Source organism: Leptonychotes weddellii, chromosome 5 (assembly GCF_054177405.1).
Source record: "Leptonychotes weddellii isolate Sample4059 chromosome 5, ASM5417740v2, whole genome shotgun sequence".
In the NCBI taxonomy this organism is placed as follows: Eukaryota; Metazoa; Chordata; class Mammalia; order Carnivora; family Phocidae; genus Leptonychotes; species Leptonychotes weddellii.
In genome coordinates, this window is record NC_138373.1 from 3,901,202 (window position 1) to 3,913,912 (window position 12,711).

Sequence of the window (12,711 nt, forward strand, 5' to 3'; positions counted from 1 at the left end):
AGAACAGGGACAACATGAAATCTTCACAAAATCTTAGTGTTCAAAGATGGTGGCAATGTTCTATTTTTTGAAGATTTCTAGGTGGTAGTTACATGAATGTTTGATTTGTGATAAATTACTATGCTGGCTATCTTTATTTTGTGCATTTTTCTGTATGCAGTCCACAAGAAAAAAGGCTTAAAAAATGCTGATATTAAAACAGAACTTGTAAAGTAATCAAATTAAAGTTAGGAGTTCCTAGGAGTCCAAACCTAAGTGAAAGTGAAACCCCAGAGAAGCTAAACAGAAGCGACATTTTTCTGAGCGCACTCATCAAGTCATTTATATATTCAAAAAGAAAATGATGATGATGATAATCATCATCTTCTTGAGCTCTTACTTCATAGGGCACACAGACAAATCTTACAGACCACAAGGAGAAACATGCTTTAATACTGACGAGTGGATGGAGAGGAAAACAAAACGCCCTGTGAGAATTGGTGAAGATTATACCCAGTCCTCATCCAGGACTAAATTCTTACCATCTTGATGACCCAAAGCCTTGCAGACAACAATCTAAAGTATAAAGTAGTGTTAGACTGACACTGCCCCTGGGCACATGATGAAAAACAAAAGTGAATCCTCCCAGAAGGAACCATTTCTATCAAAACCCCAAGAAATGAGCTCACAGTCAAAATTTACAAAACGCACAAGGAAAACAGGACACCGAGAGAGCCAGCAGAAACAACAGAATGAGATTCACAAGGCCTTCACGTGTCAGAACGATCACACTCAGAACACAAAGAAGCTATGTTTATTGTGTTTAGAGAACTAAATGGATTAAAAATACAGTCAAAAAATTACACTAGAAAAATGATCCGGAGTATTATAAAATAAGGATGCCAGAATGAGAAGAATATAGGAAATGGAACTAAAAATACTGTGGATGAGCTTTTTTTTTTTTTTAAGATTTTATTTATTTGACAGAGAGCGAGCGAGCGAGCACAGGAACACAAGCAGGGGAAGTGGGAGAGGGAGAAGCAGGCTTCCCGCTGAGCAGGGAGCCCGATGCGGGGCTCGATCCCAGGACCCTGGGATCAAGACCTGAGCCAAAGGCAGACGCGTAACAACTGAGCCACCCAGGCACCTCTGTGGATGAGTTTAATGGCAGATTACACCCCACTAAAAAGAAAATTAGTGAGCTGGAGGACTGCATTGAAGAAAGAGATGGGGTCAAGAGCCACAGAGGATGGGGGAGAAGCATTGACAGCAAAAGGAAGAGAAAAGATTATTTGAGGAGATACTGGCTACCAAATTTCTAGAACTGAGGAACGTGATTTGATCTACTGCCTAGGATAGTCTATATTCTAACTGTACTGCCTTAGTTAGATATGCATTAAGCACAAAATAACTATAAAACATTTTTTACTTCACTCAGTAGTAGTCCTTAATAGTAACACTGGTACTACAATTTATTTTATATTATAGGATAAAAAAATGTATTAATGTTACTAGAAACTACATTTTTAGTGGAAGAACACAAAAATGTAAAATTTAGAAAGACTGAGGGGAAAAAAACCTTAATGTTAAACTTAAACGGGAAATCATGAACGTGTAATTCAAAAAAACCCATATTTCCTTCGTCTCTCTCCTGTAAGGGCTGACAAGTGATGACATGCTAGTGGCAAAAACCTGGGTTTCTTGGAGAAATGACCACATTCCAGGGTTAGGGCAGAAACATTCAAGGTAAGCCCAGGCAACTCTGTATTTTACAAAGCAAGGACATGCTCAGACTAACTGGGCCCTGTCAAAATGATACAGATGCATCTTAAGAGGTTCCTACTGGTCAAACGTAGGATAATTCAGTACCAAAAACAAAAAAAGTTGTAACTCATTTTAAAATACCACTTATATAAAAACTTTAAGTCCACAGTAACTTAGAAAAAGAGAAAAAAGAAGTAAAAGGACAAAAATCTTACAGGAGAATGCCAGATAATAATCCAGGTGGTGGATATATGGGTGTTCATCGTACAGTCTTTCAACCTATGTTAAAAAATACTAGGAGGAAAAATTTTAAAAAAAATTAAGTGGGGGATTATTCTAGATTAAGAAGCTAAAGAGATAAACACATTATGAAACTTTGACTCATTTCTGGTTCACCTGGGGGGCTCAGTCGTTTAAGCGTCTGCCTTCAGCTCAGGTCATGATCCCGGGGTCCTGGGATCGAGCCCCGTGTTGGACTCCCTGCTCAGCGGGGAGTCTGCTTCTCCCTCTCCTCCCCGCTTGTGCTCTCTCTCGCTATCTCTTTCTCTCTCAAAAAAATAAATCTTAAAAAAGAACCGGGTCACAGTGGCTGTCCCTGGATAGAGGGCGACAGACAGGGTGGCCATTGGCACCAACAGTGTCTTTGTACGAATTAGAATAGAGCATCTCCTCTGGCTCCTGACCTGAGAAATGGGGCTCTTCCCATCTGGCCGTGGCAGGGAACAGCTCTCACTTGCACTCTGGGCTGAGTACTATAGTGCTGGGCATAATCTTTTGAGGACAGAGGTTTAGGTATACTACTACTTCTGTTTGATGGATGCAATCTGTATTAATTAACTGAAAATTTTATTAGTTTCAGTATTCTACGTTCCTCACAAACTTACAACGGTTTTACCTCTGCAGACTAGGAGGGAAAAGAGTGTAAAAAGAAAAGGACTTATTTTGTTTTCTTTGGGACACTTTTATTTTTTAAAAATTATAGTTATCATTTTTATGATAAACACTAAAGAAACACTTCCATACACTTCTCCAAACAGGCAGAGTGGTTGCAGAACACTTTGTTACAAATATAGGGAAGAAAATGTCTTTAAACAACCTGACCAAAACACGCAGTATCAATGCTCAGAATTAACAAAACACCTTAATTCCTAACCATGCAGGATTAAGTAAAACCCAGAAAAGTCTGTCCATGACTAAAATTAGAACTCTTCTAAGAGGATCATTAAAGAAAACATAATGCTAAGTGAAATAAGCCAGTCACAAAAGGACAAATACTGTGTTATTCTACTATTATGAAGTCCCTGGAGTAGTCAAATTCAGAGAGACAGAAAGTAGAAGTGTAGGTCCCAGGGGCTGGGGGTGGAGGGGCGGGGGATGAGGAGTTAATGTTTAATGGGGACAGTTCCATTTCGGGAAGATGAAAATGTTCTGGAGATGGTGGTGATGGTTGTGCAAAAATGTGGAGATAATTAATGCCACTGATCTGTATACTTAAAAATGGTAAAAACGGTAGATTTTTATATTATGTGTATTTCACTACAATAAGAAAAACAAAAGGCATGTGGTGTACTTACACATTCAAATCATAGTAATTCTTCAAATGAATTATCTCCTCAATATACCCATTTGCAACATCTGGAAATCTTGCCTCCTGAAAAGGAATAAAAACATTATTTTTTATCCACAAGAATGGTTTCAAATTGCAATAAAAACCAGATGGCAAAAAGTAAAATGACTCAAGATGAGAAAGGGGCTGTAAGGCAGGTCTGTGTGCAGACGTACGTGTCTGCATAGATTGTGGACTCTAGAAAGGACCCTAGAGATTATCTGGTCCTCTGCCACTTTCCATATCCGTTCTTCGTGTTTTGTTTTTTTTTTAACTTTTATTTTATTATGTTATGTTAATCACCATACAGTACATCATTAGTTTTTGAGGTAGTGTTCCATGATTCATTGTTTTCGTATAACACCCAGTGCTCCACGCAATACGTGCCCTCTTTAATACCCATCACCCGGCTAACCCAGCCCCCCTCCCCCCTCCCCTCTAAAACCCTCAGTTTGTTTCTCAGAGTCCATAGTCTCTCATGGCTCGTCTCCCCGTTCTTCACTCTTTCAATTAACGCTGAACATCTCTGCCCAGGCAAAAGGAGTCCAAAAAGGAGTAAAGCACTACCTCTTAAGATGCACATGAGCTAGTGTGCCAGATGAAAACACCCGGGGGAAGAAGGGTTAAAAGCCTGCTCAAAGGCATTGAGCAGCTGAGCCAGAACCCACAGCCCTGCATCACACTCTGTATCAGGGATATCCAAAAGAACTTCATACAATGATGGAAATATTCTATTCTGTGCTTTCCAGTATGGTAGCTCCTCAGCCCCATGTGACTGTCAGGCACTTTAAATGTGACCAGTACCACTGGAAATGGAATTATAAATTTTATTTAATTGTAAGACACTTACATTTAAACAGGTACATGAAACTACCACATTGGACAGTGCAGTTCTAGATAATCTATAAACCTGCCTTACGGGTCTGAATTGGAATTAACTCAAAACCTTTTTAAAACCAGGGGGATTGCTCATATGACAGCACCAGGGTACCCATGATCTGCAGCTAGAATCCCAGAGGGCTTGCTGTGGGGTTAAGGGTATATGAGGAATACTGATTTATTTTTCCTATCTTCAGAGTCTTTCTTCTCCTGGTATCCACCTATAGATCCCTTAGGACAATGAAGTGCCCCCCCTCCTCCCCTGTTGTGATTTTGCAGTAAAAGAAAACTCACTACATTTACTGTAATTATTCACTTAAATAAAATAAAACTTACTGTTTCTTTCACTAAAAGTGCAACGAGTTCTTGATCTACCTCAGTAGCTTCTTGCCCCCAAAGGTTTTCCAAATTGGGCTCCTGAGATCCTTGTAGTGGAAAGGCTGGCCCTGGCTCTTCATCATCTATTGCTAGTTGTTGGTCTTCAAGCTCTCCTAGAGGATGGGCAGGCTGAGGAGAAGAAGGGCCTGGAATCCCATCCTGCTGGGGTTCTGGTCTTGGAAAAGCTGGCCTTGGAAAAGCCAGCCCTGGGGGTTCATGCTGATACAACAACGGGCCCAGTTCTGCTTCAGGCTGCCGCTTCTGAGGAACAACCTGGTTTGTTATCTCACGGGGCTGTTGGTTTAGGGACTGGAAATAAGGATGGTCTAACCAGCAGTCTTCTTCGATGGCTTGATCATCTAGGATAGCAGTAGATTCTTCAAGGTTTGATAAAAGCTCTGTCTCTGAATCTTCAGATGACTGGTTCTGAGAGTCCAGAGGATCACCTTCTGGTAAAAGAAGGCTACCTTCTTCCAAGATAACGATTTTCTGCTCTGATCTCGGGTTGACAATGTCATTTGCTGCTTGGTTATGACTTGGTCCAGGTTTGGGTTCTCTTTCTGTTTGGCCACTTGGCTTAATGAATTCAGAAACTCCAGGAGGCCCAAGATCCAGAAATTCACCGTAGTCATCCTCAGAATCATCCTGTGCCCCAGAATCAAACAATGAGCTGTTACACACTGAAAAATAGCCGTTCTTATCTGTTTCAAAGGCTGTTCTAGACTTTTTAGGCCTTTCTTCTCCCAATCTTTTGAGATCTTGCCACTGGGCAGCTGGTTTGATGAGATTGGGTCGTGATGTCTGAGGTTTATTTGTCTAAGAAAAAATGAAATTTTAATAATAATTCAATTTCTTTCCTAGGTCTATGTCTCCTTGTGTACTTATGTTGAGCTTCGGAGACAGGACAGGAAAGAAACAAAAACCAAAACACCCTACCCAACAAAATCTATTCTCAACATTTCTCTTAATATTGAAATTTGATCACAACTGTAAGAATCAGAGTAGCCATTCAAAGACTGGAACCTGAATTATAGTTTGAATTACAATTTCACCTGAGACCACTAAAAAATAACTGCATAGTAGAGGAAATAATGGAAGAATGACAAAACAGCAGAGGAATGAGGATTGTTAAAAAATATGGAAAGAATTTAAGCTTCATTAGTAGTTAGCAAAATGCAAATTAAAAAAAGACCCCCCACCCCCCCCCATAAGACTGGCAGAGTTTTTAGTTAGATAATATCAAACACTGATAAGGATGTGGGAAAAGTCTCACATGCTGGCGGATTTAGGAAAACAATTTGGCATTACTGACTAAATTAAAAACGTATATCCTTAGGATCTATCTTTTTATATCTATTTATATCTATTTTATACCTTTATATTTTATACCTTTATACCTTTTTATATCTATTCTACAAACCCTTATATATCTAAAGGGCACATATATACCAGATGCTCACTGCCACGTTGCTTATAACATAAAAAGAAAAAAATCAGAGACATTCTACAGTTTATGCCCAAGAGAGTAGTTTAACTGAAATGGACGTCCAACTGTAAGGTAACGGAATACAGATGCCTCTGACCTTTCTCTCCTCTGAAATCATCCCAATCCAGGGAGAAGAACTGAAAATCTTTGATGAAACCAGCAGACATGTGCAATCCCAAATCACAACATATAAGAGGAGGAGCTGATAAATGCAGTGACAGAAGTACAACTACAGACTTCAGATAAGGAAGAGAAAGCTTCAGGAAGGCAGAAAGTTTTCCAAAGACGGTGGTGTGCCCTGGGAGGACAAGACCAATACCCTGTTTGGAACAAGGGGAACCTCCACTCCATCTGACAGGAATTTCTGAGGAGCTTAGACTATAATGGAACACACACCTGTGGGGGGGGGGTGGGGGGAGCAGGCTGTCAGTGACATAGGATGGACAGAAACTTTGAAATGGGCTTCTGTGGAACCAGCAACCTCTGCCAGGTCCTAAGAAGAGAAGGCTATATAAACATAAGTCCATGTGTACAAACACCCCCTGTGCGCATGCACACACGCACGCACACACACGCACACACACACCTGGGTGGCCCAGTCGGTTAAGTGTCAGCTTTCAGCTCAGGTCATGATCCCGGGGTCCTGGGATGGAGCCCCGCATCAGGCTCCCTGCTCAGTGGGGAGTCTGCTTCTCCCTCTTCCTCTGTCCCTCCCCCTAACACGTGTACTCTCTCTCAAATAAATAAAATCTTAAAAAAAAAAGAAAAAAGGAAGCAGCCTAAATAAGGAATAGATACAAAATGCTTGAAAATTAGGTAAGAAAACAGTAGAAATAAAGACTACAGTGAAAAGGTTTTACCAACTATGTAAGTGGAGTTCTGAAAGAGAGAGATAAGAAGCAATATTTGAAGACAAAATACAAATATTCAGGAAGGACAGTGGCTTGATTTGTTTTGAAGATCTAAGCAGGATGAATTAAAAAACCCCAAATGACAGAAATCTAAGTATAGCACAGGAAGACTTCAGAAATCAAATATAAGTTCTTAAAAGCACATATTGCCTTCAAAAGCAAAAATAAGACTGACTTTTCAACACAAAAAAGCCAGAAAACACTGGAATAATACATTCCTAGTGTTAAAAGAAAATAACTACCACAAAGAATTTTATGCTGAGTGAAAAGATCAGATTTACTGTAAAGGAAGTCCTAAGGAGTGTTCTTTAGGTAGAAGAAAAACAATCTGCAAGACACAGAAAGGAATGAAGAGCAACAAAAAGGTAAGTATTTGGACGAAGTGAAGTGGATGCTGATCATATAAAACAAAAAAGATTGTGTAGGGTTTAAAAAAATGTATACAGAATTAAAATATATTTAAAGAACAGTATTTAATTTGGTAGGTAAATAGAATTAAAGTGTTCTAAAGTCTTTATCCAGGAAGAGTTTAAAGTACTAATTTATATTAATGCTGAGGCACCTCTGTGATGTGAGGAAGCCTGAACAAGCCCTTAAAACAGATCATATGTATTAGACCTGACACCAAAAACAACTGACAAAAGAATAAACTGAATTTCATCAAAGTTTAAAACTTTTATGCTTCAAAAAAAAAACAAAACTTTTATGCTTCAAAGGACACCATCAAATACTGAAAAGACAATTCAAAGAATGAGAGAAAATATACACAAATCAGGTATCTGAAAAGGGTCACTTCGAATATACAAAGATTCAATAATACAAAGACAATCCTATTTAAAAATGGGCACATGATCTGCATAGGCATTTCTCCAAAGAAGATATGCAAATGTCCAATAAGCACATCAAAAGAGGCTAAATAACATTAGCCATAGGGAAATGCAATTCAAAACCATGAGATACCACTTCACATCTATAAGGATGGCATTAATAAAAAGATATAACTAACAATTGTTTGAGAGAATATGGAGAAACTGGAACCCTCATTCACTGCTGGTGGGAATGCACGACAGTGCACCTGCTATGGAAAACAGTCTGGTAGAATAAAATAGAGTTACTATATGATCCAGCAATTCCACTCCTAGGGGTATAACTGCTATGGTCTGAATGTTCGGGTCAGCCTTCCCGACCCTCATGAACCCTCATGGATGGGATTAGTGCCTTTGTAGAAGAGGCTCCAGAGAGATCCCTAGCCTCTTCTACCATGTGAGGACACAGTGAGAGGTGCTAGCTTTGAACCAGAAAGAGGGTCTTCATTAGAACACAACCATGCTGGAGTCTTGATCTTGGACTTCCCAGCCTCCAGAACTGTGAGCAATAAATTTCTGTTGTTTATAAGCTACCCAGTGGTATTTTGTTATAGTAGCCAGAATGGACTAAGACAATAACCAAGAAAAAAAAACATATGTCCACACAAAAACTGCTATATGAATGTTCATAGCAGCATTAGTCCTAACAGCAAAAAGTGGAAGCATCCCATATGTCCATCAATTGATGAATGGATAAACAACATGTGGTACATCCATACAATGGAATATTATTTGGCAATAAAAAGGAAGTACTTACTTATGCTACATCACAGATGAATCTTGAAGACATTATGTTGAATTAAAGAAGCTGGTCACAAATAAAATCACATATTGTATGATCCCATTCACATGAAATGTCCATAAGAAAGGAACACGTATACAGACAGAAAGTAAATTAGTGGTTGCCTAGGGAGGGCTGCAGAGGATGGTGGTGTCGGCGTGGGGGCGTTTAGCAATCACTGTTAATGGGCATAGGGTTTCCTTTTGGGATAATGAAAACGTCCTAAAATTGTGTTGATGGCTGCAAAACTCTGTAAATACATGAAAAACTACCGACCTATATACTTTTCTTTTTTTAAGTAGGCTCCACGCCCAATGTGCAGCCCAGAGTGGGCTTGAACTCACGACCCTGAGATCAAGACCTGAGCTGAGATCAAGAGTTGGATATTTAACTGACTGAGCCCCAAACTGTATATTTTAGATGGATAAACTGTACGGTATGTGAATTATATCTCAAAAAAGTTGTTTTAAAAAGGGAGAGAGATCCTATGTAGAAGCCCCGATAAAAGCAATGCCTGTTGGCTTCCAGCTGCTCCAGTCCCCTGCTGCCCCAGCTCCAGCACCATCTGACAACAGCCACACAAGACGTCCCAAGCCAGAACAATCCAGCTGAGCCCTTCTCAAATTCCTGATCCACAGAAACAAATGACTACAGTTGTTTTAAGCCATTAAGTTTTGAGGTGATACATTACATGGCAATAAGTAAAATAATAAATATAAAAGAATGAAGAATGACTAACTCAAGTCAGTAAAAGGACCATAAAATAAATGCCAAAGAAGCGTGTTAAATATGCTAAACTAGAAGGAAAGCATTCAAGACAAAAGCAGAAACTGATTAGTAAGAAAACAAATGGTAGCACTAGAACACGAATCTCAAAGCGGTTTCTTTGGTGAAGGAGGGAGAAGAGGGGAGGAAGGAAGGTAATGTTAGTTCATCAAATCAGGGAAAGGAGATAAAACACAAGTACACAAAATAGAAAAGGAAAATGGAGGAACCACAGACTCAGAGGACAGAGAGAGGACAACAGGTTATTTAATTTTATTAAATACACTAAAAAAAACCTTAAAGAAATTATTTTGTAGGAAAATATCAGTGAACAAAACTGATATTAAGGGGTGCCTGGGTGGCTCAGTTGTTGAGAACTCAGTTCTCGGCTCAGGTCACAATCCCAATGTCCTGGGATCAAGCCCCGCATCGGGCTCCCCGCTCAGTGGGAAGCCTGCTTCTCCCTCTCTCCGTTTGTGTTCCCTCTCTCGCTGTGTCTCTGTCAAATAAATAAAATCCTTAACAAAACAAAAATACAAACTGATATTAAAGTGAGAGAAGGGGCACCTGATGTGGCTTGGTCACTTAAACACCCAACTCTTGGTTTCAGTTCAGGTTATAATCTCAGGGTCGTGAGATCGAGCCCTGCATTGGACTCCATGCTCAGTGCAGAGTCTGCTTGAGATTCTCTCTCTCCCTCTGCCCCCCTACACTAAAATAAATCTTAAAAAAAAAAAAAAAGTGACAGAAGAGGACGCCTGGGTATCTCAGTCAGTTAAGTGTCTGACTCCTGATTTCGGCTCAGGTACTGATCTCATGGTCATTGAGTTTGAGCCCTGCGTTGGGCTCCATGCTGCGTGCAAAGCCTACTTTAAAAAAAAAAAAGGGGGGCGCCTGGGTGGCTCCGTTGGTTAAGCGACTGCCTTCAGCTCAGGTCGTGATCCTGGAGTCCCGGGATCGAGTCCCACATCGGGCTCCCTGCTCAGCGGGGGGTCTGCTTCTCCCTCTGACCCTCTTCCCTCTCGTGCTCTCTGTCTCTCATTCTCTCTCTCTCAAATAAATAAATAAAATCTTTAAAAAAAAAAAAAAGTGACAGAAAATCTAGACATGTTAATTACCATAGAGGAAGCTGAGACAGTTTCAAAGAACTGGCCTCCAAGAAAAGCAACAGCCCAAATGCCAGATTTTACCAAATCTATAAGGAACATAACTCAAATGTTATTTAAAATAGTAATATTAAAGCAAAGAAGAAAGAAAACCTCTAAATTCTTTTTATGAAATCAGAATCAATCATGTTTATAAAAACCCTGTCAAAGACAGCACAGGCACACACATACACTATATGCCAATCTCACTCATGAGATCTATGGAGAAAACCCTAAATAATATCTTAGCAAATGGAATCCAAGGGCATATTACCATTACATTATAATACCATTACCACACAGAGTCGATCCAGAGATTAACAGAGAGAAGAAAAATTATACGACAATCTCCACAGATGCTGAAATGGAATTTGATAGAATTCTATATGCACTAATAAAAACTTAAAGTAGATGGCTACTTCCTTAACATACTTTAAAAAATGGTATTGCAGGAGCGCCTGGGTGGCTCAGTTAGTTAAGCGTCTGTCTTTGGCTCAGGTCATGATCACAGAATCCCAGGACTGAGTCTCACATCAGGTTCCCTGCTCAGGCAGGAGTCTGGTTCTCCCTCTCCCACTGCTCCTCCCCCGCTGGTGCCCTCTAATAAATAAATAAAATCTTAAAAAAAAAAAAAAAAAAGGGTATCTCAAGCAAAAAGCCACCATCTCACTTAGCGAAGAAACATTAAAAGTATTCTGTATTCCCATTTATGCCAATGGGTATTTCTCATTCCTATTCCTACTATTAAAATTTTTGAGAAGGCATTATTTAATATAATTAGACAGGATAAAGACATATAAAAACTAGAAAGGAAGAAACTGCAAGTATCATTATTTGCAGGTAGATCAGATGCCATCCCTTGAGAGGTTCATAGGGTCAACTGAAAAACAACTACAGATGATAAAGATAAGGTGAAATTAATATAAAATTATTTTTAAAACCAACAGACTCCTAAATTAAAAAAAAAAGTGGTTAAAAGGTATAGTGGAAGAAAAGATGCCATTTACAAAAGTGACAGAGAAGATAAAATAACAGGAAGAAACTTAACAAAAATGTTTAACATTTATACTAAGAAAAATTCAAAATGCTCTAGCTGACGGATATAAAGGAAGGCTAGACCAAATGGAACAAAAGTTAGAAAGGGTCAATATTATAAAAAAATGGTTAAGTTTAACAATAAGATTTGTTTTGAATTCATTGATCTACCTACTGGAATTAGAAAAGCTGAGCTCAAAATTTATATAAAAATATAAGCAAAAAAATATCCAGGATGATTCTGAAAAACGTAAACAGGGGAGATGAGCACTACCAGATATTAAGATACACAATAAGGTTGTAGTAATTGCAACAGTGCAGACTAGTGCACGAATAGTCACAGGAATAGTGCAGAAGTTGAGAAAGAGACCAAACATACGGCTTCTAAAGCTACAGGGGCATCAGTCAGGGTAGAAAAGGGGCTGTTCTGAGATGCAGGACCACAGCACACACACAGTGCTACAGGGCAACAGAAATGGCGCTCTCAGCTGTCCTACAAGGCCCCAGCCACCACTGCCGCAGGGCCAAAGAATCAGATCAATAACTTGCAATAATGTCTCATCATGGTAAGTTTAAGGAAACTCACTTCTGTCAGGATGACATCATCATCCAGGTCCTCTTCGTCGTGTTCCTGAGGAGCCGGGGTGACCAGCATAGGAACCCCTTCTTCATCAGAGGAGTCAGATATGGTGATGGGTCCATCTCTGAGATTGATCCAGTCTAAAAGGAGGCAGGGAACATGGTTACCAGGAGATGAGCATGCTCACATTCACTCTTAATTCAATTTTGGCATGAAAAGCTACTGGTGTGTTAGCTTATCTCAAGCAGCACCTGCACCCAAGTATTAACAGCCAGGTTTCTGTGGTGAGCCTTGCCAATAATACATTTTGGGAATCAATAGAGAAAATCTGACAACATTATCAACTTTTTCTTATACTAGGTCTGAGAAATCTGTTGGTGAAATCTTGACTGCCAATTTTTTTTTTTATTCTTATGTTAATCCCCATACATTACATCATTAGTTCTAGATGAAGTGTTCCATGATTCATTGTTTGTGCATAACACCCAGTGCTCCATGCAGAATGTGCCCTCCTCAATACCCACCACCAGGCCAAC

At 39.6% G+C, this 12,711-nt stretch overlaps 2 protein-coding genes across 2 annotated transcripts in view; both read right to left on the reverse strand.

Annotated features, from left to right (window-relative positions):
- ACTB (actin beta) overlaps positions 1–12,711 on the reverse strand; it is a 333,619-nt gene that overhangs the window by 165,863 nt on the left and 155,045 nt on the right. The window lies entirely within an intron of this gene.
- RNF216 (ring finger protein 216) overlaps positions 1–12,711 on the reverse strand; it is a 136,938-nt gene that overhangs the window by 101,057 nt on the left and 23,170 nt on the right. Inside the window, exons 3-5 of the mRNA XM_081822766.1 lie at positions 12,182–12,315; positions 4,565–5,251; positions 3,318–3,394 (exon numbers count right to left, since the gene is read on the reverse strand). Of these exons, the coding sequence (XP_081678892.1) occupies positions 3,318–3,394; positions 4,565–5,251; positions 12,182–12,315 (898 nt within the window). The remainder of the gene's footprint in view (positions 1–3,317; positions 3,395–4,564; positions 5,252–12,181; positions 12,316–12,711) is intronic.